The 24289-nt window shown below is 38.9% G+C and overlaps 1 protein-coding gene and 1 pseudogene across 2 annotated transcripts in view; both read left to right on the top strand.

Annotated features, from left to right (window-relative positions):
• The first annotated feature begins 647 nt into the window (after window positions 1-647).
• On the top strand, window positions 648-1047 carry LOC117012469 (40S ribosomal protein S12-like; annotated as a pseudogene).
• Window positions 1048-9307: 8260 nt separating this feature from the next.
• Window positions 9308-24289, top strand: part of ABCB1 (ATP binding cassette subfamily B member 1) — an 83955-nt gene continuing 68973 nt past the window's right edge. Inside the window, exons 1-3 of one of the 2 annotated variants that reach the window (XM_033088401.1) lie at window positions 9308-9475; window positions 10065-10135; window positions 15509-15560. In XM_033088401.1, the coding sequence (XP_032944292.1) occupies window positions 10071-10135; window positions 15509-15560 (117 nt within the window). In that variant the 5' untranslated portion in view covers window positions 9308-9475; window positions 10065-10070. Of the gene's footprint in view, window positions 9476-10064; window positions 10136-15506; window positions 15561-24289 lie in introns of those variants that run through there. The other variant, XM_033088402.1, reaches the window with a different exon arrangement.

Raw genomic sequence — 24289 nt, forward strand, 5'->3', positions numbered from 1 at the left:
GAAATTGCAATTAGATCAGATATTAAATCTAGGTTTGGTGTTACTCTTTCCCTGCCACCATGGAGTGGCACAGAGGAGAGGAGGAGCCTTGGGTGTAGTCAAGATTTTGAAGCAAGGCCTGGTTGGCACCCTCTCCATGTCCCTGGGCCTCACCTTTACTTGACCTACCTATAGCTTAACAATAGATCAACCCCCTGGGGCTTGAGATCACAATGTCCCCTCTCCCTCCCACTTCCGTTTTAGAAAATTACCCTGAAACTTATGATTAATATCCTTAGGCTTATTGATCACAATCTCTGGTCTAGCATTCTTTCCAGGCTAATCCCATCATTATTCCTGGGTTGCTGACTACACCATAGAATCACGTGGACACAGGGAAGACTCCATGCAGACCCTGCGAACCGTTACATAGCCTCTGGAGGAATGCCCAGGTTTTCCCTTAAAAACCCCAAGCCAGTCTGAGAATGTTAAGGCAATTTTTGGAGGTGTTAACCCGCTGCCTTCTCAGACAACAAGTACTCAGATAATAAATGCTTATTCCATGACCCAACTCCTGTGTCTGTCTATTGGTGGAACGGTACAGGCAGCATTAGCCCGGGACTCTTTCGGTCTCTCGTTTCAATTTGTCTCCACCCGAAACCCACCCCATGGCTGAGGAAGGCATTGCTGCTGGAGGTGTAATGGACGTTAACACTGCTTTACAAGAAGTGCTGAAGACAGTGCTCATCGATGATGGCCTGGTACCTGGAATTCGTGAAGCTGCCAAAGCCTCAGACAAGAGCCAAGGCCATCTTTGTGTGCTCGCATCCAACTACGATGAGCCTATGTGCAGTCAGGTTGGTGGAGACCCGCTGTGCTGAACACCAGATCAAGCTAATTAAGGCTGATGACAACAAGAAACTAGCCGAATGGGTAGGCCTCCGTAAAATCGACAGAGGGAAACCACATAAAGTGGCTAGTTGCATTTGTGTGTTGGTAAAAAGGCTATTGCAAAGAGTCTCAGGACAAGGATGTCATCGAGGATGACACATCAAATGCAAGAAATGAACAAATAAACTTGCCTTTTTTCTTTTAAATCTAGGTTTGGTATCATCATGGGCTTTTAGCATGAGCGATGCTATTTAGGGCCTTTTTTTTTTTTTCCTTTAACACTAGTATCATGTGGGGCGGCCTGCGGGGTCTCAGCTCTCGCTCCCCACATAAGAACGCAGGATGTGGCTAGGCCAAAAAGGAACACCCACGGAGCCATAGGTAGGGCAGTCATACCACTATGGTCTCACTGGAGGCTGGGTACACACAATGTGCGACCTGCTGTCCGCTTTGCTGCCAACCGACCGACTCCCACTCGCCAGCGCAGCCGCGGCAGTTATATCAGTAGCCAATTGGCTAACCGGCTACAGCTGATGGCCAACCAGCCATAGCCCATGGCCATCTACTACCCGAGTCAGCACCTTTCCACGTGAGGCCAAGAGCCTGGAAACAGCTCTCCGGGGCTTTGTCCCCACAACTAGTCATTACACTTTTACTTGTAAGTTCTTAATTTTTATTCCTGTCTTGGTACTCCATTGATCATCTTTATTAGGATATTTGGATATAAATACTATTTATTCAATACCAAACACTTCTCAAGTCTTACCTGATTTACTTCTTACAAAAACTCTAGGTGGATTCTGTTCTTGTGTCCATTTTAATGGTGCAGTAATCAAGGTTTTGAGAAGCTGAGTAACCCATCCAAAGCCACTCAACTAAGTGAAGTTCAACTTCAAATCCTCCTGAGCCCCACTCCGTCCTCATCTTCCCCTTGATCTTACTCCTTTGTCCTCTCGCCCATTAATTCTGTAATTCATTTTAAAAATCTATGCTATTACGGTAGATTTATTTTAACAGAGGAGAGTGACTTACTCTTAGTGGTGATTTTCTAGTGGAGTTTTAAGGCTAAGAGAAGTTAGAGAGCTTTCAGAGCACCCTAATGATAATTTAGGCAGCTGACCTACTAGCCTAACTTCTATAAAGTTGTCTCTGATATCAGACTCTTGATACTTAACATTTTCAACAAGCATTTATTGAATCTTTATATTTTGTAAGTTGCTGTACTGTTAAAATATAAAAAGAAATTCCTCATCATATAAAAGATTAATAATAAATAACAAATGAGAGGTATAGCTAATGAGCAGTAGAATTAGGGAGGGGTAGAAATCACATCTGACTAGTGTAGACAAAAAGATTCACAGGAGTAAAATTAGGCCTCTATTTGGCATTGATTTGACACAAGGCTAAGTCATTTAATTTTAAATTAAGTCAATTTATTGTCTGATTACCATTTCAATTTTGCAGCATTGGCTAAATGATATCAAGAGAAATAACCACTTTCAAGATGACTAGAGTTAGGTTGAAAGTCCAGTCTTTTGTTTTTTTTAAGTGTACATGTGCATGGAAGCAATCTGATGTAATCCAATGTGAGTTTAGGTACAGTCATTCAATGTCCCTTGTCATTAAGAGTCACATGTCCTTTATACGTAAAAATCAACTACACCCAAATGTGTGGGTCCTGTATTGTTGTTGCCACAACTGAGTCATTTGTCTTGCTCTTTGGACTGGAAATTTCAGGTGTATTCCTTATCTGACTCAGGTCAATTGAGCTTATTAACGTGAGTGTGCATTCCTTCTTTCGAAGTATTGAACCTTTAATTCAGACTTAGATTGGCTAAATAGAAGAACTGGGAGAAATAGGGGCAATGAACTATTGAAGAAATCAAGGAAAGAAACACACAAGATTTATAACAAAGGAGGCATTGGAAGAAACTCTAAAAGAATTCAATATTCATTCTTAGGAGAAGAAGGGAAAATAGGTGAAAAGCATAATCGATAATTTGTAATAGGGGCTTGAGAAAATAATGAAGGGTTGAGGGAGCTAGGATATGACTATTCATCTAAACATAGAACCAGAGAGCCTGCATGTTTTTTATGACACATTTTTAGTGGATGCTTGTCGATTGACAGAAACACGTATAATGGATTTTCTATTGATGGCAGAACCTAAAATCTGAAAATCCCGCATTAAAGAAATATAAACATTTATTAACAACACATTTACAGAAATCAAAAAGGAAGAAATTTGAATTAAGATTAATTCGTGCATTGTTTAATAGGCTACATAATAAAGAGAACTAATGAGAGTAGCTAAAACACTAGTGGGCCTTCCACATCTAATATATAATATTTCCATTCACTGGGAGAAACTCACTGTTTATCGTACTTATATGGCAAATACTTTTTACATTTAAGATTAAGTTGTTTGATAGATCTTTGCATATTACTTTTGCTTGAGGTAGGGTAGAAAGGTGTGTTTCAGAAAAGGTTAATGTTATTTCGGGTGACAAACAGGTTCAAAGAGAATAAGGCAACTAGCCTGACAATAGTATTTATAGAATTCCTACCACTAGAAAAGCACTGTACTAACTGTTATACGAACAAATAAACAAGTAAATCACAGTCTTTGTCTACCTGGGACAATAAAACTTTTACAAATAAAATAATCTACAATCTCCCTGAAGGCAGAATATAATGTTTAAATCATCTACCACTATAATTTAGCGCAATGTTTAGCATATGGCAGGCACTTAGGAAATGTTTGTGGAATAAATACACACTGAACTGAAGCCCAGATTTATAGAAAAACAACTCAATAAGTATAAATTCAAATGATTAAAATAAATTAAGCAGCATACAAAATAAGAACAATGTTCTATTAGAACCAAAAAACTTTATACATAATTTTATACGTATGATATGGACCAAAAGAAAGGGCTTCTCACTAGGAATCTCTAAATTTTCTTTTCCCTAGTGTTTTGGCTCTGTTGCCCCTGGTTATAATCATTTTTCAAATCAGTTTCTTGGTCATAAACAATAGATTGTTTTTAACCTGAGTCATAGAAATCTCCTACCCCCTGCTTTAGGTAATTATCCTAAAGCTTGTAATTAATGTCTGTTGACTACAGTCATTAGACATAGCACAGTGCTCTCTCTTTCCAGGCCTACCGTGTTCCCCCGAAAATAAGACCAAGCCCGACCATCAGCTCTAATGCATCTTTTGGAGCAAAATTAAGACCCAGTCTTTTATATTATATATTATATTATATATTATATATTATATTATATCTGATCTTACAGTAAAATAAGACTGGATCTTATATTAATTTTTGCTCCAAAAGACGCATTAGAGCTGATTGTCTGGCTAGGTCTTACTTTCGAGGAAACACGGTAGCTCCCAGGTGAACAATAACTGAATGACTTGTTAAACCAGAAGAAAGGCCAGACTCCATGAGGCTGAACAATTTTTCATCAAGCAGTCACCCTGTGTTGGCTTTGAATCCTGCTTCTTGGGCCAACACTCCTAACTCTATTAACTAAAATCTGTCTCTCCTCATCTAGGGGCCGTGGGGATATAAGTGATGCCCCACCAAGACTTCCACTATATCCCGACCACAGAGGTCAACATGGTCCCCCAGGTGGATCTCTAGACCCCTTCCCCGCATCTAAGATAGGATAGTGTGAGAGTCCCGTGATTCCCCCATTCGCAGGGACAACGGCCACATTCAACAGGAAGCAGACACAGAAGAAGAGACCGCCTGTCCCTCGACTTCCCATAGAGACTTATGGGGATCATGTTTCTCAAGAGGGACATAAAGCAGACAGAGACCGGAATTGGGTCTCCGGCATACGTCAGGTAACATTCCTGCATGTCCAACATAGTTTACGGAAAATTACCACCCAAAAGACCTCCCCTCTCCGCCCAAACTTTCCCTTGTTTACCATAACCATTAGCCATTAGCAGTCACAGGTATCAATCAAGCAGCCCCACAATTAGAGAGGAGTAGCCCATTCTAGAGGAGAAGAAAATAAAACCTCCAAGTCCTCACCAGTCAGCACCTTTTGAGCCACTCTGTTGTTCAGGCGCACTCCTATCTCTTTGGAGTGTACTTTCGCTTCTAATAAACTGCTCTTTCACCACTATATTTCTCGTACAATTCTTTGCTCGAGATGCCAAGAACCTGGACACCACACCAAGAAGCGCCTGCTCTCTGGTAACACTTAGACCACACTTTCCTGAGTCAACCTGTTCATTCATTCACTTATTACATTTATTGAGCATTTACTGTTTCTAGGTGGTTCTAGCAAAATAACATGACATTTGAGTAAAGACCTGAAAACATCAAGAAAAGGAGTGATACTATACAACTAACTTAAGGGATGAGAGTTTCAGGCAGAGGAAATGGTAAGTGCAAATGCCCTGAGCTGGGAACATGCTTGGATGTGCAAGGAACAGAAGGCTGATGAGACTGGAACAGAATTAATGATAAAAGAGTAATAGGAGATGAGGTCAGAGGGGGCTAGATCATGTAAGGACTTGGGAAAAACTTTGGATTTTACTCTGAGTGGGGGAGGAAACAGTTGCATAGTGAAAGAATTTGACTTGACTTACTCTTAACAATAGACCCTGGGGAAGGGAGAGTGGAAAGAGACTGTTAAAGGGGGGTTAAGATAGAAGCAGAGAGACCAGTTTTCATGTTATTGCAATATTCGTGGTGACAGATGCTGGGGGAAGTGGCAATGAAGATGTGAAATAGTATTAGATATGTTTGTTTTATTTATTATTTAAGGACCGGCTTTCCCCCTCCTCTATTACTCTATTGAATGTAACAGAATAAATACATGTAGTATATCCATGAAGGCTGAAGAATGCCAAGGAAAGGCAAAAATAGATTGAGAAGGGAGTATTATTATTAATATATAGAAGTTGTTGAGTATTTAGGGTGTTTCAGGCACCATATAAGCCTTTTAAATAAATAAATCACTTAATTTTACAATAACACTATAAGGTACACTAAGTCCTCTCGGAACATCATTGATGGGTTCTGTGACTTTAAACAAAATGACGTATCATGAAACCAATTTTACCCTATGCTAATTAATATAAATAAGAGTTAAGTTTCTAGGGCATCTCCTCAATGCTATAACAAAACAACTGTTGAATGAGATGACATTATTTGAGAACCTACTGTACCATTATTACTGCCTCTTTACCAAAGAGATAACAGAAGCACGGAAAAGTCAAGTAACCTATTCAAAAGTGCACAGCAAAAACAGCAGAAATGGTACTTGAAGCTAAGTTTTTCTAACTCTAAAGCCCACATTGTGGAGTGGAGTCACATACTGAAGAGAACAATTATTGTAAATTAATTTAAAGATTTACATGTGGAAAGACACAGAGTGAAATAAAAGAGCAAATCATCTGAGAAGCGAATTTAGCTGAAATGGAATGAACACGTACAGCGTTTCCCTGAAAATAAAACCTAACTGGAAAATAAGCCCTAGCATGATTTTTCAGGATGACATCCCCTGAACATAAGCCCTAAAGCGTCTTTTGGAGCAAAAATTAATATAAGACCCGGTCTTATTTTTGGGGAAACATGGTATGTATGTTTTGGGGGCAAGGGAGAGAGTATAAGGAACTGAGGTGGACAAAGATCGTCAGAGGGAAGTAATTTGTTATAGTCCTTACGAGCTAACTGGACACTCTTAGATCTGATATAATTGGTGGTAGGGAGCCATTGCAGTTTTTCTAACATGCAGTCATAAGATGAAAAGGTTTCACAGGGCTTGAAAAGGCAGTGTAGGAGAGTGTACCATAATATATACTATAGTGTGGGCTCATGGTGAAGAGTGTAATTAGAGAGCTGCACTGCTTTCAAGTCCTGGGTCAGGTGCTTACTCACTATGTGACTTTGGGCAAATAATGTAAACCTTAGTTTCTTTCACTGTAAAATGGGGTTCTTATGAAGATTAAATTAATCTCTTTCAAGCATCTGCGACAATTCCTCATATATGGCCCGTGCTTAGTAAATGTTTATTATTATTATTATTATTCCCACAGGTATAATAGGATACACTGCAGCAGGAATGCAAATTTTGAGTGTTGGGAGAGTAGACAAGTTGGTGAAAAGACTACATGCCGATGGAGGACAGAAAGATGCAGCATTATGGGGAAACACACTTCAAAAGGGAAAAATAGTTGCTTGAATGAAGGTGTCTGAGTGAAGACTTGGAAATGGGATGCTTGAGTTTTCTTGGGGAGGAGCTGTCAAGTGCAGCTGTTACACAGTACTAGAAGTGGTGGGCAGTAATGGGAGACAGGAGTCAAAACTGTTAAAGGTCAAGGACTTGGAAGCAGCCAGAACTGTTCATTACTTTAGGTCCATCACATTTTTTTTATATCCATCTTCATGTCAGTGGAGCAAAGAAACTAAAAAATATATATAGTTGTCATGCAGGGCGGCCTGCGGGGTCTCTGTTCCCACTCCCCACATAAGAAGGCAGGATGTGGTGAGGCCAAAAAGGAACACCCATGGAGACATAGGTAGGGGACTCATACCACTATAATCTCACTGGAGGCTGGATTCACACGACGTGCGACCTACTGTCTGCTTTTCTGCCAACTGACCGACGACTCTCCTCAACTCTCCTCGACTGGACCCCCCAACATAGCCGCGGAAGTTTTATCAGTGGCCAATGGCTCAATGGTTACAGCTGACGGCCAACCAGCCACAGATGACAGCCATCCAATCACAGTTGATGGCCATTTACTACCTGAGCCAGCACCTTTCCAAGTGAGGCTGAGAGCCTGGAAACTGCTCTCTGGGGCTCTGTCCCCACAATAGTAGAAAAACAAAGCTTTATGGAAAGCTCTCTGGGTTAGCTAGTCTGAGCCTGAAACTATGTATATGCTTGGTAGAGATTTTCACTTGAAGCGCAAGCCTGCACTTATAATAATCAGCTTATTATACTTTTAAAAATATCCTGCAGTTGTTTTAGGGAGGATTTAAGGTAGTTTACAAGTATACATAAAATATAACAAGATCACATTAATTAAAGGTGGGACAAAGTAAAAGTGTAACCAGAGAGCAGAGGCATAAATCAGATTAAAAATGCATGTGATGAAGAGAAAAGCTTTATACATTTGCCCCAGGTGGTCCGCAGGGTTGGTGTTAAACATTTAAGCAGTGAACCAGTGCTGTACCGTGCATATCCAATTGGAACACAGAGAAAATTAGTGACCTAATTAACGGTTTGTAAAGAAAGAAACCTGATTGTATGGCAAAAAAAAAAAAAAAAAAAATCAAGGCAAGAAAAATTCGGAATAAAGGATGGAAAAGAAAATTATGCCTTTGAAGTATGACTCAAAGAAAGCACGGAAAATACACTGTGCAGTAAAAAATAAAAGGGTTTTTTTCGTAAACTTGTAGTGAGCTGAGGGGCAACACATGTTAAGTCACAGAATGCAGACTAAAGGTCACAGAAAGATCTACTTTCCTCATGTTTATAAGAAGCACGAAAAAGTCTGATGTGAGTTAACACTGCTTTTTGAATTTAAATTGTGAAGATTACCCTAATTTTCATCAACTTGAAGAAGACAGTGGACAAGAAAAAAATAGTAAAATGGTAGCAGTAAAGATGGAATTAAATTACAACTAAAAATAATATGCTAAAATACACGCTACTTTAATAATCCGAATTAAAATGTGCAAAAGTTTTGAACCGCCTTGGGAAAAACAAGGGCATTGATTTGATTGCTAAGATTTGAAAATATTACATACTTTTATATACCATTTCCACCCTAAAATGTCCATTTCAATTTACATATTAAAAAATCTTCCTATTTATTTCCTCCCATTTATCTTCAAATAAAAAAAACGAACACATAACCTCAGAAACTGTCCAACATACTGAAGAAAGACTCATGCAGAAAAATTTCACCTGGCCTTTTTAAAGGTGCTGCTGGGAAGGGAAGTTTACCTCGTTTAGACTGTAGAATGGGCGAGGTGGGAGATTGTTTTATTAACGGTACTAGATGCGACGCCAAAGAAAGTTTCCCTTACCTACTCGAGACCCAGGGAGCCATATCTGTATATCTATGTATCTATATATCTATATATCATCTCTCTCTCTCTCTCTCTCTCTCTCTCTCTCTCTCTCTCTCTCTCTCTCTCTCTCTCTCTCTCTCTCTCATATGTGAACATGTAGAGACATAACTCTGTAAATGTAAGCGCCCCTGATGATTCAGCTGACAGGTGTTTCCCTACTTGCCCTTTTGCGTTGGGGCAACGGTAGCAAGGACATTTCTCCTGCAAATTCAACCTGTTTCGCAACTTGTCGAGCAATTAGCTTTCAATAGAAGAGGGCGGGGAGCAATCCTGAGTGGTCTGGCTGATTGGCTGGACAGAAGAGCCCCAGGGTGTGACCTGCCCGTTCCGGGCTCACTGGGTTCGCAGCGCGGAGCCCCGGTACAGTAGAGCTTCCGCTCCTCGTAGCTCGAGGAGCCGAGGCTGCTGCTAGCATCTGCCGGGGCATTCCGCTTCAAGTCTGCATCTTTTCCCACAAAATCCACGTCTTGGTGGACGATCCGAGAAAGCCCGAGGTAGGGGCGCGCGAAGTTGGAGACCAGATGGGGGCAGTTCGCAGGAGGGTCGAGCTCTCCAATTTCCTGAGCGTGGTCGCTGTAGGAGAAAGGCTTTGGTGGGAATGGAGGGGGAGATTTCAATGGGGGAAGTCTATGGGGACCAAGTGGGGTGAAACCTAGAGTCACTCGGGGAGCTCCTGGAGCATCCCCAACCTGTAGTTTTCGGCGCTAGCCACGCGTAAGTATGCTGCCAAGTGAATTAGGAGAGTGAAGAGCCAGAGAGGTACGGGAAGCGGTCTCTGGGCCGGCGGGCGGGTTGTCCGCGGCGAGGGGAACCGGGAGGTAGAGACTTAGTTTGGCGGGCAAAGTCCAGGATGAGCCGCAGTCCTCCAGCTCAGTTCGTGTGGACAGGCTGGAGGCCCCGCGCGCGGGGACGCCCCTGCGGCGACCCTCACGGGGGGAGCTGCTGGAGCGTCAGGGCGAGCCCACCGCCCTGCGGCTCGCCGGCCTCCGCGCGCGAGTGGAGCTCAGTCTCACCCCGGTCCCGTACGGATCCCCGTCCCGTACGATCCGCGCCTTTGGCTCATCCGCTGTGGTTTCTCCGCAGGTCGCAATGGATCTTGAAGGAAGCCAGAATGGAAGAGCAGGGAAGAACTTCTTGAAAGTGGGCAAAAAAAGGTAGCCAGTTTGTTTCATTTTCATACTTTACATGGCCCGAGGGACTTGGGCAATTCGTGTCTTGCCTCCAGCTCTGAAATAAATGAGATGATGATTTTAATCTTCAACGCCAGCGGTTGCTCTCCAGAGAAGTTGGCAGGCGGAGTTGAGCACAGGGTTTAACGTTCTCGCTCCGCTTTGGTGAGCTTCTTACTCACCAGTCGGGCTTCAGGCCAAGGCTCACATCCTTTTTGTGTTTTATAACCTTGCGCTTTCCAAGCCTTGTATATCAGCCATGTTGATCATTTACGTGCGTGAACCATGTGTTGTTTGTACTCTGCTGCTTGGTCCAGTCTCCTGCTTCTGGTAAAACAGTCACATAAACTTGATATGTTTGTGGCATGGCGGATAGGGCAGAAGGCCAAAACATCGTTTTTCGAAAAGGCAATGAATATCTGACGCTTGTAGAAGAAATTCTGAAAAGTGCAGACTGCAGGGCCAAAGAAGACTATGAGCATGGTCTGAAATTATCCTGATCGTATTTAGAATTGGTAATGTAACCACACAGGGAAAATAATTCTTTTGAGTACAGTTTGATCATAGTGCAGTGTCTACAAAGGAGACTTTTAAGCTTCACGCATTTGGTTGATTGTTAGTAGATTGTAAAATAAAACAAATAAATAAGTATATTATTATTATTATTAGAAACGGAGCTTTTAAGTGTAAGAGAAAAATAGGACTGTGGACATCAAATAAGTTTTTTTAAAAAATAGTGTTAAATGTGAATTGGAAACTTCAGTATGAACTCATGCTTTTTTGATAGTTCATTTTCTATCCACTGAAAGGGGAAAGAGCTACTATGAACATACTGTCAGATCTTGGTTTCTGACTACCATTCCTCACTCAAAGGAATGTGAACCCCACAGAGAAATGGATAATTCCAGCCACCTCTGGTTAGGGAAAACACAAAGTGAGCCTGCAGTATCTTGTGATACCCCAAAACAAGGAAGTAGAGTTTAATGAAATTGTCAAAAGGACACAGGAGTTGGCTTGAAGGGGCTTCTGCTGGCCAAATCTGGGACGATATGAGCAACAAAAATAATAATGACTGTGCTTGATTGTGAAATACTGAATACAATCCATGAATTCTTAATAAAATTCTGAGAGGAGGAGGAAAACTAAAAAGGTGGGAGAGGTAGAGAGAATAAAGGAAAGTTCTTTACAGAAAAATGCCAGCTATCATTTTGGAAACTGCATTGTTATAATTGATTCAGGCAAGAATTGTTAATAGATCCTAAACCACTCAGAGAAAAGCTGTATCTAAGAATTATCCAAAATTCTTACTAATTAGGGAAAGAAAAGTGTGCTTTTCCGGTGGGGAGATTTTTGCAGTTAGCACCTTAACCAAGTGATCAGCTTCACTTATGGAGGAATATACTGTGTTAGTGACAAGACACCACCTAGGAAGTATGTTAGCAAAAACATTTAGTCTGAATCTAATCAACCTTCTAGACTGATGTGGTCCAATAGAATAGAATGTGAGTCACATGTGAAATTATTAATTTTATAGTACCAACATAAAAAAGTAAAAAGAAACAGGTGAAATTAATTTTGAAAAGCTATTTTAAGGAACCCAGTATATCCAAAATATTATTATTTCTACCTGTAATCAGGATTATTAATGAGATAGTTTACATTCTCTTTTTCATATAATAGGCCCCCTGCTATCTGCGGTGATATGTTCTAAGACCCCTGGCAGATCCCTGAAACCAATGATAGTACCTAACCCTATATACATATATCGTTGACCCTTGAACAACGCAGGTTTTAACTATGCAGGTCCACTTGTATGCACTATTTTTCAATTGACTTTCGCAGTTCAAACCTGTGTTGTTCCAGGATCAACTGGCAGTTGGGAATTCAAGTGTGCAGAGGGCCTATTAAAGTTATATACAGATTTTTTGACTTTTCAGACAGTCAATGCTCGTAACCCTCCACCCCCAGCTATTTAAGGGTCAACTGTACTACTTTACATACATACCTATGATAAAGCTTAATTTATAAATTAGGTTTGGTAAGAGATTAACAATAATAAATAATAATAATACAATAGAACAATTATAACGGCATACTGTAATAAAAGTTATATGAATGACTTGGGGGTTATTATTAAGTAAAATAAGGGTTACTTGAACACAAGCACTGCAATATGAGACAGCCCATCTGATAACCAAGATGGCTATTAAGTGACTAATAGGTAGCGTATACAGCAAGGGGATGTATACAAGGGATGATTCATGTCTCCAGCTGGTGCATGTGAAACTTCACCACTCTCTCAAAACAGTGCACAATTTAAAACTTATAAATTGTTTATTTCTGGAATTTTCCATTTAATGTTCTCAGGCCACAGTTGACCACAGAAACCACAGAAAGCGAAACCACAGATATGGGGAGTTCTACTAAGTCCTCAAATCTGCTGTGTATATTATCCTTACTGTACATCTCAATTTGAACTCAGTTTGAAACACATATCCAAGGTGTGGGACATTCTGTTCTTGTTCCCACAAAAAATCAAGGTGGTGAGGGTGGGGTGGGAGTAGGACTTAGAGATTTAAAAAAGAGACTAAAGAGACAAAACCACCAAATGTAGTATGTGAGTCCTGATTACATTAGAGTTCAGAAAAGGAAAAACCTATAGAAAACATTCTTGGGAAATTTGAATGTGGATTGGATATTAGATGATATCAAATTGCTGTTAATTTTTTTAGATGTGGTAATGGTAGGAGGACATGTGAATTGCCATAACATTTGCAACTTACTTTCAAATGGTTCAGCAAAATATTAACAATGATAATATATATACTTCCTTATATAGATAAAGAAAATATGGTCAGAATGTTAACACTTGTTGAATTTAGGTGAATGTTATATAAACAGTCATTATTACTATTCTTAATTTTTCTGTTTATTCGAAAATTTTCATATAAACCAAAAAAGAAAAAAGACTCCACAGAGTGAAAGTAGATATTTCTCTTTTTGTTTTAAACATTTTTTAAAAACTTGGTACCTTAAAGAGCTATGTAGTTATGACACAAACATGTAGAGATATTGAAGTAAGAAGTATTGAGGGTATGTGGAGAGAAATGGTAAAGAAATTTGTTTGAACCTGCACATACCTTCATTTTGTTATTCATTCTTATGGCCTACAGACTTTTTTCTAACCAGAAAATTTATTTATTTATTTATTTATTTATTTATTTATTTATTTATGTGGTTCCTATTAAACTGCTCACCATCATTGATTTTAATCTATTCTTAATAAAACTTTACTCTTTTTTCCAGTTTTATTGAGATATAATTGACATACAGCACTGTATAAGTTTAAGGTATACAGTATAATGGTTTGACTTACATATATTGTGAAATGATTACCACAGTAAGTTTAGTTAACATCCGTCCATCATCTATATCATACAGAAACAATAAAAAGAAAAAGCAAAAAAAAAGAAACAAAAATGTTTTTTCCTTGTGATGAGAACTGTTAGGAGTCGTTCTTTTCACAACTTCCCTGTGTATCAAAGAGCAGGTGTGAAGTATAATTATGTTGTACATTACATCCCTGGTACTTTATCTTACAACTGGAAATTGTGCCTTTGGACCACCTTCCTCCGCCCCTTCCCCATAAACCTGATCTCTTTTTCGATGAGTTTGTTTTTTTCTCAACTATATATTCTAATGTGAAATTATAAAGAAGCATGTAGCTTTGTTAATAGGTATAATCCTTAGATAATCGTACCATTTAGAATATCTAGATTTGCAAAAATGCTTAATTAAAAGTGAGGTTTGATGAGCAATTTGCCTTTGGTAAGCACTGTGTTTTGAGCTGGTGAGGTAAATAAGTAATCTAGAAAGGGTGAGAGTCAGTGTGGAAGTGCACTTCCATGCGACGCACTAACTCAGAAGTTAGTGAATAGCTGATGTTGAGGGCATAGACTGTTCAGTTTAAATTGGCTTTCTTCTAGTAGCTGTGTGATGTTGGACAGGCTGGTTAACTCCTCTCACCTGCAGTTTTCTCATCTGTAAAAGGACAAAAATTGTGCCTGCCTGCCTCACAGAGATTAAGATTAAATGAGATCATGTATGTGTAGTGTTTACTTAGGCAGCACCTCAGGAACATTATAAATTCTCCAAAATAACAGCAGTTGTGGAGAATGAAAAAGTAAATAAAAAGCTTAAAGCTAAAACTCAATTATGTATGGCTATTTTTCTCCTCTCATCCTGGTTCCAGGGTTACCAAAACCATGCTTTTACTGGGAATAGGGTGGGACCACATTAGAACAGCTATGTTTGTGTATTTTGTGTGTTTTTTTAATGTCCGACTAACATCACTCCAAGGCCAAATATGGGATTTGGATTTTTTTCAAACTCTGGGTTTTTTCCCTTAGAAGTCTCTTCAACTCTTTGACCTCACTTAGTGTAAAAAACAAAGACAAAGATGAATTTACTGTTTGGACTTGAAAATCTGTGTGAAAATAATGTAGTTCTTCTCTGAAATAGTCTTTTTTTTGGTACATTTGAAAATATAGATGCGGAGACTGCTAATGGTTGGTTTGCTTTCATGTCCTAGGTGGCAGTTTATACATAGAGTGGAATCTGGTTACAGAGTTAGATTCACTTGAATCCGGGCTCAAAATAATAATTGACTTTGTTACGCCTGAGGTTAGCTTTTTTTTGCAGTTTACAGACCATCCTTTTTGACCGTAGCTTTTCTAGATTGCACTTATTGCTATAAGAGTCCATTTAGGAAAAAAAAAAAAAAAAAGAGTCCATTTAGGGCTCCAGACTTCCTTTCAGAATTAGATTTGCTCATAGTGATTTAATTACTTTTCTTCTTAGATTAGTGTATGCCCAGCATCTGATTGCTATTACTTTCCAATGGTTAAGAGAATGATTAAGGATAATATCTGGGTAGTAGATAGAATATCTGCTTCTAGAACTACTGAGATGATAGTTAAGGGTATTGATTTGGGAGAGCATGAATGATTTTCTAATTAGAGTGAAAACAGGAAGCTCTCTTTTTTCAGGATTGTTTTTTTTTTGAATTGCAGAAGTTGTTGTGTCTGTGTGTGTGTTTATCACAGAAAATTAGGAAGTACCAAAGGCACGAGGAAGAAAATATTTTCATAGAAATCTAAACACCCAGTGGTAACCATACACATGGATTTCTAAGATACAGGCAAACATGCTTAAAATCCTAAATGGGCTCATACTATTAACCTGTTTTTTTACTGAATAATATATTCTGGACATGTTATAAGCTCTATGTTAATTTGGCAATTGAAAAATTTATATAATTTTTAAAGTTCTGTATAATGCTATTGCTATGTTTTTCAGTAAAAAAGATGAGAAGAAAGAAAAGAAACCAACTGTCAGTGCATTTGCAATGGTAAGTTTTGAATTCATTCACTATTCAAAATACTTTGGAAATTTGACTTCTCGGTATCTAGAGAAGAGATAGTTCTCATCTTATAATATTTTCTTGGACAGTTTGTTAATGGAGAAGTGAAATTCATTGGTTTAATTTAGCTTGTTTTCAGGGAAATGCTAATTATAACTTGCCATCTGAATTGAACCTCAATAGCCATGCTTTTTGTCCTAGATTTCAGTATTCTCCTAATTACATCACCAGTGATCTGTTATCCATAGCTAGCACTTCTCCCAGAGCTTGCCATAGATAACAGATCTCTGAGCCATCTGGATAGAGGAGACCAGCCTCATGGTTCAAATAGGACACAAGGTTATCTGTAATCAATGTCTCTGAAATCCTGACAGGTTTGAAGTGAAAGTCCTAGGTACCCATATAATAGAAGTTTACAATGAATCTTTTATTACTGTGACTTAGTACCTGTCATCATTCCTCTGTGCTGAGTAATTGAAAATCTAGAATTTGAAAACTTTAATGTAATTCTTTATCTCATTTTCTGGTTGCACCTTGGTTGCTTAGAAGCTTTTCTTTAATCAACTGGGAATAAGGCAGGGATTTTACAGATGTGGCTAGGTGATGGTCTCTCTCTACCTGAAGCCTTCTTTTTTTCTAAGAGTGTAGAACTGTGGGATTAAAACCTGGAAGACTACTGAACCAATTGAGTCTGATAGAGCATTCTTTGTAATTCAGTCATAACACACAGACATTTTTTAAATGTGTGGGGGAGGAATAGGCTCTCTTGTAAAATGGATATTAGTAAATTAAATAAGAATTAAATAAGAATTGTTATAGGCGGGAAAACACAGTCGCCTGACTTTTACACTAAGGACTCTGTGGTTATCTTATATGATCATTTTTTCCTGAGCCATAGTTGCTTGGCTACAGTTCCACCTTTTATTCTATCTCTACTCTGAAATTTTTGGGAGAGGAGACTATACACTTGGGTCATTCTCAGGAAGATTACTTGAGTATCCAAGTTGTTTGTTTTAGATTTCATTCTTGTGTTTTTATATTGAAAGAAGCTTTTATGTTAAAGTCGGGTTTATTTCCAAGTCTTAATTTCAGTTCAAAATGACTTTAGTTATTTTGAGACTAAAACATTTCTGTCTTTTGTAGTTTAATTTTTATTATTTGTAGCTTAAATTTTAAAAGAAGTCTTATATTTTAGAAAATCTAACAGACCTAATACATAGAGGTAATGCTATCAATAGAGTTCAAGCCACAAAAGAATAAAAATATGGAGTTTGAATGTGAGGTAATAATAATAACACACATACAGCATTACATGCCATGTACTATTCTAAGCACTTTATATATGAACTCATTTTTTCCCTTACAATTCCCCTTGAGATAGATACTGTTATTCTAATTTTACAGATCAAGAAACTTAGACCAGATATGTTAACTTGCCCGAGGATACACAGTGGGGTCAAGATTCAGACCTGGGAAGTTCATGTTCTAAATCACAGTGCTCAGGATAGCATAGAAAGAATATATTCCAGGCCTGTTGATATGAAGTGCTTACTACTCTCGTGGCTTTTCCTGTGTTTTTTTCCTGAAGAGTGGACATAGAAAACGGTGGATTTAATTTGTATATAAAACCTATAAACACAAGGACACATTCAGAAAGTTTAATAGAAAAATCTGATGTTATTGACATTGCTTATTAATAACAGTATCTAGCTTAAACAAAATCTCATGTGTCAGGGGTTTCCAAGAACCCCAGGTTTGATGATTCACTAGAAGAACTCACAGGACTCAGCATATAAACACAGTTATGATTAAGAGTTATTACAGCAGAAAGATACAGAGTAGAATCAGCCATGGGAAAAGGCACATAGGAAGACATGCAGGAGAAACTAGGCCCACGCTCCAAGAGTCTTCTCCCAGTCCTCTCACACTTAATTCCCCCAGCAGTGAGTTGTGACAACATATATGCAATGCCGTCTATCAAAAGAAGCTCATTAGGGGCAGTCGGTTAACTCAGTTGGTTAGAACATGATGCTTGTAACACCAGGGTTGCCGGTTCGATCCCTGCATGGGCCAGTGTGAGCTGCGCCCTCCACAACTAGATTGAAACTCCTACTTGACTTGGAGCTGATGGGTCCTGGAAAAACACACTTAAAATAAATAAAAGTTAAAAAAATATTTTAAAAAAGAGAAGCTCATTAGAGATTCACACCCAAGGTTTTTACTGGGGCTGATCACATAGGCAAAGCACATACCAAAATTCCAGACTCACAGAAGGCAAGCAAGTGTTCAGGATAAAGCACATTGTTTGTACAAATAGTTCTGGCCACTTTTATCAGTTAGGCCACTTAACCATCCCCATATCCAAGTTCCAGATGCCAGCTAAGGGTGAACTTTGTAGAGAGGTCAATTAAGTTCGCGAACTCATCCTAGAAAAAGTGCTACATACCTCATTGCTGAATATCACTACGGTCACATTTGAAGTACTCTTCTTGGGAAGCTATGCACCAACGCCAGTGCCTAGTCCATCCTTCAAAACAATTTTGGAGCTCTTTTTCTGGAAAGGCCATCAGAGCTGTCATCATATTACCCTTGATGTCCTGAATGTCATCAAAATGTCTTCCTTTCAATATTCCCTTTATCTTCGTGTAAAGAAAGAAGTCATTGGGGGCCAGATCAGGTGAGTAGGTAGGGTGTTCCAATACAGTTATTTGTTTACTGGCTGAAAACTCCCTCACAGACAGTGCCGTGTGAGCTGGTACATTGTTGTGATGCAAGAGCCATGAATTGCTGGCGAAAAGTTCAGGTTGTTTTCATATAACTTTTTACATGCAGCCTTTTCAGCTCTTCCAAATAATAAACTTGGTTAACAGTTTGTCCAGTTCGTACAAATTCATAATGAATCATCCCTCTGATATCAAAAAAGGTCAGCAACATTGTTGCAACAAGTTCAGGAACTTAATTGTCAGTCCTGGAATACAGGTCTAAACATAACACTCTCAGGTTTGCAGTGTTCACTATTTTCTGCTATGAAACTTTTTAGCAGTCTTCAGAAAGGTAAGGAATAGATTCAAAAATTTCTACTAGCCTTTATTTTATTTATATCAGGCTTTGTTTCAACATTTACAGAAACGCTAAAGTAAAAATCTAAAGCAAGTGAGGAAACGGGACAAATGGAAATAGGGCAGGAAAAATACCAGTTGGGCTGCAGCTCCTATTCAAAGTACTCCTTAAAGATTGTATACTCTTGCCAGTATTGTTCTGCAGATTCAACTCTGAGCTTTCTACTTTATGTATCATATTGAACATTTATTTTTTTTATCTAAATAAATAATAGCTAGCAATATTAAGTGCTTCCTCTCTGCCAGGCTTTGTTAAGCACTCCATGATATTACTTAACTTAATCTTCACAATAACCCAATGATGTACGCACTTGTATTATCCTTATGCTCCAAATGATGAAACAGACTCAGAAAAGTTAAGCAGTACATTCAAAGTCATAGAGTCACATAGCTAATAATGGGGCAAGCTCAGAATTATGTCCAGTCTGCTGAGTCTAGAGCCAGAGGTTTTAACAACTTTAATCATTTATGAAAGTTTATAACTGTGTAAGCTTTTATCTGCCTGAGATCGAAGAACGATTTGTTGATGCTGTTATCTTCTGACCATCTGGTCATTCCTCAGAACTTGAAGATTTTATCACCTGTCTCAGTGTCCCCCTTTTCACTCCTGGAGCCCTGGCTATCGTGGGTGACTTTTATGGTATTACAGATAACCACTCCTTGACTTTCACAGGTGCAATAATCTTTTCCGCCCCATCACTCCAGCTATCCACTTACATACTCATAACCTGGATTTTGCTGTTATTTGAAACTGTTCTATTTCCAAAGGGACCAGTTGAAGCAGCCAGCTTGAATTAGCCAGCCATCTGCGTTCTTTCTAATGTGGTCACTGTTCTCTCGGGATCTTCAGCCCACTGACCCCTCAATGTCCCACCAGCCACTCCTGTCTTCGTTCTTTTTCTTATCCAGCTGAAAGTGATGACTGTCTCTCTAGTTATTCTCTTGCCCAAACTATAAACTTCCTTTCACTTGTCATTTGTCATATATAGCGTAGACAAAATCAGCCCTTTGCTTTCTTGCTGCCTGAACCCTGATATCTGATTGCTGTGGCAGAAAACCTCAACAGTGTACCCCACACAGAAATCCTTCTCCTATTTGTCTCACTATGTCAAACATCTGCTCTTTTCAAAGTTCCCAATTCTTCCTCCCCCACGACCAACACCTCCTCTCACTCTTGGTGGATAACCTCTCCTTTTATTTCACAAACGAAATGGAAGCCACCTGACAGAAGTTCCTCAGCTCATCTCTCCCAATGTACAAACATAACTATCGATACCTGGATCAATTCCCTCTTCCTTCTCTCCTATTACAATAGACGAGGCATCTGGTACTTAAAACTCCTCACTCACTTATATTTTGTCTCCCATATCCTCTTCTTTCTCAAGGACCTTATGTTATTATTATCTCTTTTGCATCTTCAATCTCTCCTCTCAACTGAGTCTTTCCCATTGGCGTTTACACATCAGGTGTTTTTAATTTCACTCACGCCCTCCTTAAAGCCATTCCTTTTTAGCTTGCTTCCCACACAGGAGTTGCCTTTGTTTTCTGTCTCCATTTCACCTTGCAATCATTTCTTAACATGATAATTTGGCTTCTGTCTCCACCACTCATCAAATCCAGAGTCATGTTTTGATGTGTCTTACACTGCCCCCCATGTTCTTTCTCCTTGTGATGCTGCAGGCTGCTGATTTTCCTCTCAGCTTTTCCATTTTTCTTGTGTCATCTTTGCCTATGAAGTTAGAATTCCTCAACCCCTTATCCCAGGAGTCAGTGATGGTGTTGGCCTGTCTCTAATTTCACACAGCTGTTTTCTAGTCGTTTTCATGGAAAACTCCTTTCTCCTCTGAGTTTCATTCTGCACAATTACGGTATCTTCTATCCATTTTTAGTGGTGTCCTTCTGATTTCTACTTACTTTTCCTCCTCCATGGAGACCATTAGCATTTACCTGCTTCTACTTCATTCACCTGTGCTCTCATTCTTCTTCAATTTTGGTAACTTTATTAATATCTCCTGGGCTCAACATTCTTTGACCTCTTTGATTCCCACAACCTTCACCCCTATTCTAGTAAGTTACACTAGTGGACAAGGACCTGGGGCTTATCGTCTGGGTGGACTCCCACCTATGATGCTATAAACGCAAATGGGTGTCTTCACCCTCAACTTCTGACTCCTTCTAGCTTGTAGCTTGGCTGTTTCTCTATTATCCTTTTTTTTTTTTTTTTGACATTGTGCGTTCATTTCCTATTGCTGCTGTAACAAAATATTACTCACTTAATGACTTAAAACAACACAAACTTATTATCTAGAGTTCTGAGGCCAGAAGTCTCACTGGGCTAAAATCAGATGCCAGTAGGGCCGGATTCCTTTTGGAGACTCTGAGAGAGAATCTCTTTCCCTTCCCTTTTGCAACTTCTAGAGGCTGCCTGCATTCCTAAAGTCATGACCCCTTCCTTGCATCACTCCAACCTCTTCAGTCATCATTTCTTCTGCTACTGACTTTGATCCCCTTGGCTCCCCCTTGTAAGGATCCTTGTGATTGCATCAGGCCCGTTTGGATAACCGGGATAATCTCCCCATCTCAAGATCCTTAACATCTGCAAAGTCCCTTTTACTGTTTAGGGACACATATTCACAGGATCCTGGGATTAGGATATAGACATGTTTGCCTACCACATATGGTCAAGACTTTGCTCTCTCAACTACTCTTTATTCCTAGTCGCCCTCCTTCATTTCTGCTCTTCTAAAAACTACTCTACCCATTGTGGCCATATCAAATCACCTCACTTCCTTCCTTAAAACACTTCCTTAAAACACTCTGATATGCTTTTCCTTTACACTTAGATGGCAAAGTTAGAGTAGAACCCAAACTCCTTCCTGTGACTTTAAAAGACCCTCCATCATCTGACCTCCTGTCTCATCTCTGACTTCACCGTAGACTCTTCCCTTCTATTTTGTTCTTGCCACAGTGGTAATTCTCTTTGGTTCTTGAGACACACCAAACTTATATTCGCCCCAGGACCGTTGCTTTTGCTCTTCCTGCCTGGACTGCTCGGTCTCTGGATTGTCACATGACTAACAGTATCCCTCCTGTCACTGAGGTCTCCGCTCAGATGTCACCTTCTCTCAGAGATGGTCCTGATCAGCCAATGTAAGCCAGCTGACCCTGCCTATCACTCTGGTCGAAGCTCCAGGAGGGCAGGGGTTTGTATGTTGCCTTTCTTCGTTGACGTACTCCAAATGCTTAGAACAGTGCCTGGAACTTAGGTACTTAGATAGTGAGTGAATGTTAAATACATCTATTCCTTCTTTTTACTATTTGCACTAGAATGCAAGCTTTATGAAGACAGGTATCTTGTCTTATTCACTCTTGTTACCAGTACCTAGCCCAAACCTGACCCTTACTAGGTGCTTAATAAATATCTTTCGGATATTGAATGAATGAATGAATTCACCAGCTTCCCTCTCCAGCCCAGGCACCATGGTCAGGTCATATTTGCCATCTAGCCTGCTGAATATTACCTAAACCACTCTCCTGCCAGCACTTTCTACTTCTTTGTCCTGGGAAGCCCAACCCTGTCTTTCCGTGATCAGCCTTCCTTCTATGTGGTTCTTGTTCACTTCTTCCCCCCTCCCTATCAGCATCTAATCAAACATTTTTCATATCATTGTACGTAAAGGGCTCTAATTATAACCAGTTCATATCCCTTGTCTTATATTTCACCTGCTGTGTTTCAACTATTTTTCGTCTACCTGCTCCTTCACTGTAAGCTCCTGAAAAATCTTATGAATTTTTACGTTTCTAAAACCAATAACAGTGCCTGCTTATATTGTATATTATTATATTGTATGCCTAATAAAAGGTTCTCTTATTAAATCTTAGTTTTGTCCTCATAGCAGCCATGTGCGGCTTGCTGTGTATGTGAATATTGTCCTCATTTTATACATGTAGAAACTGAGGTTCAAGGTTATTAGAGATTTTTTTTTCCCCTCCGAAGTCTCCTTCCTAGTAACTGACAGAGCTAGGACATTTTACTGAGGCTTGTGTCCTACTCAGCATTATGTTACCACTTTCTTCAAATCTTCTTAACCACTTTCACTCCACAAACCAGTCTTGCCTCAAGTCACAAATAAATGTGAGGTTCTGAACTCTCTCATCTTTGTCCAAAATTTCTAAAATTCTTGGAAACTTGTTTGTATCTGTGCTCATTCTTAGCTTGTTCCTACTAGTTTGAGATGAAGAGATACACCTTTGCCTGTTTTATTATGAAAATTTTCAAACTATTTTATAGCAAAATGGTAAAATTCACGCTCATGTACCCATTGTCTATATCTAAACATTAACATTTTACCAGGTGTTTCACCTGAAATTATAGATTTCATGATGTTTCATACATAACTACCTCAGTTTATATCTCAATATATTTCCTACCAAACATTGTCCTATAAAATGAATTGCAATCATTATATTCAACAAAATGAATAGTAACTCCTTAATATTATATAATGCTCATGCAAATTTTTCCAATTATATCCAAAAAATGTCTTATAGTTGATTTGTTCAAAAATGGATCCAGTCAATCACATTTGGGTATTGTGTCTCCTGAATCTAGCTAGAACAGTTTTCTCCTCTTTATAAATGTCACTGATATGTTGAAAAGACTGTATGAGTTGTCGTGTAGAATGCTTCACCTTCTGGAATATTTTTATTTCTTCTATGGCATCATTTAACTTGTTCTTCCATGCCTTTCATTTCTTATATGCTGAAAGTTAGTTTTAAAGACTTTAATACATTCATCTTAAATATTTTGATTGAGAAAATTGCACAGGAGCTGCTGCTCTCTTCATGTCTCATTACATCTGGAAACATCAGATGTCAGAGTATTCTACTTTTTTATGATAGTAAGTTTGATCATTTAGTTAAAGTGATGACATTGAATCCCTCCATTGTAGAAGAATCTCAGCCTCCTGGCAACTATGAGGGCTCCTAAAGCATCATGGGATATCTTGTTTCACCTCACAGGTATAGAATCCACTGATGATCCCTCATTTCAGGTTCTTGAAACATTGTTTCCTTTATTCTCTAGGATTTTGTTCCATTTCAGTTTCCTTCCTCTATTTTCATCAATCATCTCTGGGTGATTTATCTATAAACATATGTAGGACTTCATTGAATAGTTATCCTTTGACATTGCATCCCTCTCTAGTAACCATCCTCCTATCGTTTTGCCCCAAGATCATCAAAAGGATATCTCCTTTACTTCATTTCCAAATTATTCTTTTTTATTATTATTAGTTTCAGGTGTACAAAACAATGTAATGTTAGACATTTAAAAATGTCTAATTTAGTATAAATGTTAGACATTTATACTCCAAATTATTCTTAATCCCACGCACTCTTTATCTTTTCCTAGATGATGTTATTCACTCCTAAGACTTCTGCTACATATGCGAGTATCACAAAACTAAGCCTCAAGCTCTGAATTTTCTCCACCATACTTCCTGAATAGCACTTCACCTGAAATTATAGGTTTCATGATGTTTCATACATAACTACTTCAGTTTACATCGAACAAGACTAAATGAGATTTCTCTGCCC

The sequence above is a fragment of the Rhinolophus ferrumequinum genome, chromosome 20 (assembly GCF_004115265.2).
Source record: "Rhinolophus ferrumequinum isolate MPI-CBG mRhiFer1 chromosome 20, mRhiFer1_v1.p, whole genome shotgun sequence".
NCBI lineage: Eukaryota > Metazoa > Chordata > Mammalia > Chiroptera > Rhinolophidae > Rhinolophus > Rhinolophus ferrumequinum.